At 39.5% G+C, this 7,649-nt stretch overlaps 1 protein-coding gene across 1 annotated transcript; it reads left to right on the forward strand.

Moving 5' to 3' along the window:
• Positions 1-6,354: 6,354 nt before the first annotated feature.
• Positions 6,355-7,383, forward strand: LOC121997738 (osmotin-like protein). Its single transcript, XM_042552341.1, has one exon. It carries the CDS (start codon positions 6,406-6,408, stop codon positions 7,180-7,182), a length of 777 nt encoding a protein of 258 aa, XP_042408275.1. The 5' UTR covers positions 6,355-6,405; the 3' UTR covers positions 7,183-7,383.
• The last annotated feature ends 266 nt before the right edge of the window (positions 7,384-7,649 follow it).

Consider the following 7,649-nt stretch of genomic DNA (forward strand, 5'->3'; position numbering starts at 1 on the left):
AGATTAAAGGGGCTATGTGAAGGGTTATAACTCTACAGTCCGGACGGCCCAGATTAATCCACCCAAAGGTCACACCCCTCCCTAAAGCCTCTTCCTTCTGTATAAATAGAACCCTCCAGATTGGAATCAAATCACTCAACTTAATCTTCTCTTCCTCAAGTATTCACTCACTCATCTTGTGCATTCAAGAGTCCAAGAAGCCTACGAGAAGGTTCGCTGGTCTCGGAAGTCGGAGTGCTACGATTCCGAGACGATTGTCGTCGTTGTATCTTGGGAACGAATTGCAACAATCCGTTAAGCACCGTAGCGGAGCAATATCGTTTACGGAGATAGTGTCTAACACTAGCCTCGACGATCAGTTTGCATACTCCGGAATTTACCGGAACCAACAGATATAGTTCGACATATTGCTCTACAATTGTCCAATAAAAGCTACTGAGAGCCTTTGCTGAAAACAACTAAAAAATATTATGTCAAGAAACAAACAAACAAATAACTTAAAAATCTACCTCAGCCCTCCCAAGCATAATAGGCTTCTTAGCCAACAATTCTACTAAAATACAATCGACACTCCACAGGTCAATTCCCACACTGTAATCCATGGCTCCCAAGAGCAACTTTGGGGCCCGATACCAAAGAGTTACTACTAAATTAGTCACAGGATGCTACTAACTGAGCTAAATGTCATTAGTAAGGTTCATAACTCCAAGTTAACAAATGCATAACAAACCACTATAAAAAATATAAGATAACTAGTTCACTTTATATAACAAAACAAGTTACATCATTTAGAGTTACATTAAAATGTCAAGTTACATTACAAAATAAGTTACATCAACCACATCCCTATTATCATAATCCAGGTACATACAACTACAACGATAACAATTCTAAATTTCCTATTCAATGAACGTATTTCATCATTAAACTGCATAATTACATTATTGTTGTTCCCATCACCCAGAACATCATTGTATTCAACAGCACCCTATAGCTAATACTTTTCTCCAATTCACTAATCTGCAACATTAATTTTTTATTATTCCTCTTCAATTCATTAATAATTGTCTTACTTTTTTCTGACGGTTCTGGGTCATGCCATAAGAAGAAGTCACATCCTCTTTTTTGAATTTTAAATAAACTTAATTAAAACTCAATAATTAAGAAACTCACAACACCATGTTGGTATAATGAAAACTTACTCTAAAATTTGGACATGAAAAAAATCATCGTCTTGGGTTGGATTTCGTCCATGATGTCTGGAGAATAGCTCGTAACCTACAATAACATAATATGTGGGGAGCTTCACATTGCTCTGTTGGTTAGTCTTAGGAAAACATACCGGTTCCACTGTATAAATTTTTTTGTACAAGTGTCGAACCTTTTCTTAAAAATAACCTATTGTGTTCTTTAGAAGTTAAATTAGGAATCATAGACAGAACTTAACATCATTGATTCCAAATTTAACTTATCTGTTCTTAATGGTTTAGATTTGAATCGCAAGCGAAACTTAACACTATTGATTCAAATCCACCTATGTTATTAATTCCATTAAATATTAATTTCCAAAATTAGCTTCCAGGACTGCATGGCGAGGCACATGACCTTCTTGGATATGAGAGCAACCACCACTAGGGATGTAATCGAGCCGAGCCGAGCCGAACTCTTGGATGTTTGAGCTTGACTCATTTATAATCGAGCCGAGCTCGAGCTTTATTTAACGAATATATTCATGGCTCACGAGCTTATTTGAGCATTTATCGAGCCTAAACGAGCTTAATAAATATAAATTATAAATTTAAATATTCATTAAAAAAACTAAATTATATATTTTTAAAAAATTATAATATTCTTGTTAAAATTTATAATTTTTTTCTAATAAATAAATTTAATATATTTATCTATGTTTTTCATTAGTAGAGTGTAAAATCTATGAATTAAATATCAAAACTATTATTTTTTTATTTAAAAGTTGATTCATGAGCTTAACGAACATATTCACGAGCTAACGAGTCGAATATTGTGAAGCTTGAGCTTGGTTTGTTTATTTTAACGAGCCTCATTAAACGAGCTCAAACGAGCTTTTATTGAATCGAGCTTCGAATAGCTCACGAGCGGCTTGGCTCATTTACATCCCTAACCACCACCGCCTAGTCAAAGCCTTTTAAGGAAAGCTAATATTTAATTTCCTTAAATAACTCTAGGTTAACCAAAAAGAACAATCGAATCACAAATTCGAAAAAGAAGAAAACACAAACTCGAAAAATAAATTCGATAAACTAGATCTAATTGCCTCTTGTATTTAGAATTCTTACAAAGAAAATAACTAGTATGATGCAGAAGAAAATTACTAGTTATACCTTCTCTTTGTAAGTTAATGACCTCGAGATCTTCTGCCGTATTCCTCGCCTCTCCTTGGACGTCGTGTGGGCGACGATCCTCCAAGATGAACACCACCCAAAAGTTTCTTCCTCTTCTTCTAAAATCTAGCCACCACCACCACCAAAGAGAAGAGAGCAAATGGGAAAAGAGAAGGGAGAGAGGGGCCGACCACCAAGAGATCACCAAGTAAAAGAATAAGAGTTGTGTCTCATGAACCCCCCTCACCCCTTCTTTTATATTACTTGCTCAAGGCAAATAAGGAAAAACTTTTTACAAAAAATAAAATCATCCTCTAATTTTTTCCTTTTCCCTTTTTATTTTTCCTTTTCTTTCCTCTTGATTGAATCAATCACCAATTTTGATTTTGTGATGATTTTATTATTTTTAATATGACCGACCACTTGCTTGGGCACCAAGCAAGGTGGTCAGCCACCTCATCAAGAGAAAAGGAAATATATTTTTTTAAAAAAAAAATTTACAAGAAGAAATTTTCTTATAAAATTTACAAGCTCTCTTTCCTAAAGTAGGAGTTAAAAAAGGAAAGTTCTAAAAATTAAAACCATGTTTTAAAATTTAAAATTTTCTTATAAAATTTCCTTTTTTAACATGATGATAGAAAATTTAAATTTTAAAACTTATCTTCCTTTTTCTTAAACCATGAGAATGGTTAAAAAAAATGAAAGTTTTAAAACTTTTAAAACTCTCTATTAAAACATGTGGCCAAATTCAAATAAGGAAAGTTTTTAAAATTAAAATCTCTTTTTTAAAACTTATAGTTTTCTACAAAGAGAATATTTTAAAAATTCAAAAACAACCCTCCTTGTTTGAATATTGTGGCCGACCCCTTCATGCTTGGTCACCAAGCAAAGGACCGACCCCTATAGAAGAGGATGTGGCCGACCCTTGCTTGGTCACCAAGCATTGGACCGGCCCACTTCTTGGACACCAAGAAGAGCCTTACATTTGGATGAACTTAAGGCTATAATGAGGCTACGACAGGGACCTAGAGGAGAAATTGATTTTGACCTTCCGATGAGCTTGAGTATCCCATGTTCGCCCCGAACACACAACTCAAGTTCATCGATAATAACTCATTCCACTAGAGAGTTATTATCGCACTACCGCACCAATCCCAAATTACATTATGGGCTCCTTCTTATCATGAGTGTGTTAGTCTCCCTGTGTTTAAGATTACAAATGTCCACTAATTAAGTAAGTTACTAACAACTTACTTAATTAATATCTAGCTCTAAGAGTAGTACCACTCAACTTCATTATCATGTCGGACTAGGTCCACCTGCAGGGTTTAACATGATAATTCTTATGAGCTCCTCTTGGGGACATTCTCAACCTAGATAATTAGGACATAGATTCCTTCTATAATCAACAACACACACTATAAGTAATATCATTTCCCAACCTATCGGGCATATTGATTTATCGAGCTAAACCTCACCCTTTGATAAGTCAAAGAAATAAATTTTAAATATATATGCTTGTTATTATATTAGGATTAAGAGCACACACTTCCATAATAACTAAAGTCTAGTTCTTTTACTAAGTCACTACAAAAAGAACTTACCTAAATAGTCATACTCAATACACTTAAAGTGTATCAGTGTAATTTATTAGTCAAGATAAACTAGTACTTAATTACACTACGACTATTCTGATGGTTTGTTCCTTTCCATCTTAGTCGTGATCAACTGTTTATAATTTATAGAGAACCGATAACATGATCTTCTGAGTGTGACACCATACTCCATGTTATCTACTATATAAATTAATTGAACAATTACATTTAACAAATAAATACAGATATTGACCAATGTGATTCTTTTATTTCAAAAATAAATGTTTACAAAAGCTAAGCTTTTAGTATACACTCCAACATGCTCGTCGTTCATGCGTCGTCGAGTGAAAGATAATGCTGATGAAGAGCCGGCTGCCATGATTTTTCTTTCGTTTTACCTAAACAACACCAATTTATGTAAAAGACATAAATTTGACTAAAGCATATAAATTTCGATGGAAAAGCTAACAACAGTCCCCAACATGCATAAAATGTCTCAATTTTGTCAAAAAATTATAACGCTCACAGAAACTTCCACTTTCTCCCATGTCATGTAATCTACAAGTGAGCACATTCCCTTAGTGTAACTCTATCTTTTGTTGAAATTACTTTTAAGCTATGTCTAAACTTTGCAAACACATTAATAACAAATTTTATTGTACAACGTCTATAAGATGACATCAAAGATGCTTAGATGAGAGTAAACAGGAGGAAAATAGTTTTTTCCTAGAAGAATTGCATCACACTGTTACAAAAACTAAATTAAACATCCAACAAAACATAATAACGAAAACGCAGGGGCATATTATTATTTTCTCTTCAAATAATTTGATGAATCCAAAAGCTGAACTTTTGGACTTTCATAGTCTACTTTTTTTGAAGTGTGAAATAAACAAATTCATCCAACACACTTCTTTTATCTATCCTACACATGTAAACCAAGAAATATATCAGCTCTTCATAAGAAGTAATAACAACTTCCCTCATCATTATCACACTCTCAAAGCTTAGTGTTAAGTGAAAACAATGTAATGCAAATTGCATTTTGGGATACACCAGAATTTGGAACTTAGAATAAAGAGCCTTTTAGAAGTGCAAAATGAATACAGTCATCCAACTGGATATGAAGCATCGGAAACACTTATAGTAATATCCGACCAATGAGTACTTTTAAGTTAGAACTTCAATATGAAATTATAGAGGCCGAGGAATCTGAGATGAGATTAGGGTAAAATAATATCGCAAATTAGCCCTAACGACGACAGAGGTCGGATCTCGAGAGGTGAGATTAGGGCTTCGTCGCGTTTCTGCGTTTTCTACGTGGTGCGAGCACTGAGTCGTCACCGGCGGATCGCTAGATTTTGATCACAAGAGGAGCGCGAGAGGACGCGGTAAGGGCTCAGGGATGCCGACGGAGGTGTCGGGTCGCGAGAGGTGAGGTTAGGGCTCCGTCACGCTGTTCTGCGTTTTCTGCGTGGTGTATGCACGTGATTTACACGTGATTAACCTTTTTATATGAGTTTTGTGATCCAGAGAGGGGCCAGGGAAGAACAGGTCCAGAGGATCCATGCTGATGCCTATGCCTATCCTGAGAGGAGATCCTCTGGACCGCTTTTTGCGATTCAGAGGATGCTCCCTTTCCATGCATTGATTGGAATGCATGGTCCCCACCTATTTTATAAGTGAGGACTATACATCCCCACTAATGAGCACATATCTCCAGGATCACTTATTTTGTGGTACAGGGGATGTGTCACTCGTATTTGTGGTCAGATCACGGGCGCGATCAAGCAGCAAATGGTTGCGATCCCTTTCTGGGTTCATCGTCCCCATCAAATTATAGTTTTTGTTCAGAGCGGGCGGCCAGAGGCCGCCCGAAGGCTTCCGGTGGTGGATAAGTGGCCAGGTTATTAGGCGCTGAGTGAGGGTGGCCTCCGACCGCCCCCTCCGAACAAAAACTATAATCTGGTGGAGACGGTAAACTCAAGAAGGGATCACAACTATTTGCGACCGGATCACGACCATGATTCGACCGTAGATACGAGTGACACATTTCCTGGACCACAAAAAGTGGTCCAAGAGATCTTACCTCCCCACTAATACATTCAAAAAGAATATTTTTTGGAATGTAAAAATGATCTAGAGGATCCGGCCTGACCTATCCTTATCGACAAAACTGCTTTCCTCGTGATTTATTTTGAAAAAAAAAAAGATAAACAAATAATTTAAAACTTTTTTATTTAGTGTAATTAAAACAAAAGAATACCTGATTATAGTTTTTTTTTTTTGCATTTCAGTACTGCTCTTGACGACGATAATCTTATTCTACACCGAGAGGTCACTTTATTCGCACTCGCACTCGCACTCGCACTCGCACTCTCTCGATTTTTCTTCTCCGCCTATAAATTCTTTCGGTTTGCTTCTTTTAGCTGCACTGCGAGCTGTCTGCCATGGCTTTTTCCGCCTCCTCTTTTGCGATGCTCTTATCTATTTTGTTCTTGTCGGTCTTCTTCGTGGCGAAGCAGTCGACGGCGCAGTTCCCGCCGATGGACTTGACGGTTGTGAACAACTGCCCCTTCCCGCTGTGGCCGGCCATCCAGCCTAACTCCGGAAGCGATGTCCTTGAGGGCGGCGGCTTCTTCCTCCCCTCCCTTTCTCACCGCACCTTTCCCGCGCCGACCCACCCCTGGTCTGGTCGCATCTGGGCCCGTACTAGCTGCGTCGGCGGCGCCGACGGCCGCCTCTCTTGCGCCACGGGCGACTGCGGCGGCCGCTTCTCGTGCGGCGGCCTCGGCGGCGCGGGCCCCACCGGCCTCGCGCAAATCACGCTCCACCACGGCGGCGGGCGCGACCTGACGTCCTACGGCGTCAGCCTCGTCGACGGGTTCAACGTGGCGATGACGGTGACGCCGCACGAGGGGAAGGGGCGGTGCCCGGTGGTGGGCTGCCGAGTGGACCTTCTAGCGACGTGCCCAGCGGTACTGCAGGTGAGGGCCCCCGCCGGCGGCGGACGCGTGGTGGGGTGCAAGAGCGGCTGCGCGGCGTTCGGCACCGACGAGCTCTGCTGCCGGAACCAATTCAACAGCCCGAGCACCTGCCGGCCGAACACCTTCTCGGAGTTCTTCAAGCGCGCATGCCCGGCCACCTTCACTTACGCCCACGACAGCCCGTCGCTGACCCACGAGTGCGCCGCCCCGCGCGAACTCAAGGTCATCTTCTGCCATTGATGAGCGATCGACTCGCCGGGGATGAATAAGAAGTTAATTAGTAGACGCTGTTGTTTAATCTGCTATTACTGGAATAATTATTAGTTTAATCAGCGATTAGCGTAAGACTGTTGTCGTTGTGGTCTTTGGTTTTGGTTTTCTGTTCTATAATGAATTGGTCTCGTTGCTAGCTAGCTAATGAATTGGTTTACGTGCTTTAAAGATCGTGTTAAGAATTTCAACTTGCCCCCTCTAAATACTTGTTTTACACCAAGCGTTTCACATGACGCCCGTTGATAATAATTAAAAGTAGAACGTTCTTTTAATGAATTGGTCTCGTTGCTAGCTAATGAATTGGTTTACGTGCTTTAAAGTCCGTGTTAAGTTTGAGATTAGTGGAAGAGCTGCAACGGAACTGCAAAAAGAATTTCAGCTTGCCATATCTAAATACTTGTTTTACACCTAAGGGTGCGTTTGGTTCAAGTCAT

This window comes from Zingiber officinale, chromosome 6A (genome assembly GCF_018446385.1).
Source record: "Zingiber officinale cultivar Zhangliang chromosome 6A, Zo_v1.1, whole genome shotgun sequence".
Taxonomy (NCBI): Eukaryota; Viridiplantae; Streptophyta; class Magnoliopsida; order Zingiberales; family Zingiberaceae; genus Zingiber; species Zingiber officinale.

Excerpts from the sequence above, each read along its gene's own strand:
- LOC121997738 (XM_042552341.1), top strand. The coding sequence starts at position 6,406 with ATGGCTTTTTCCGCCTCCTCTTTTGCGATGCTCTTATCTATTTTGTTC.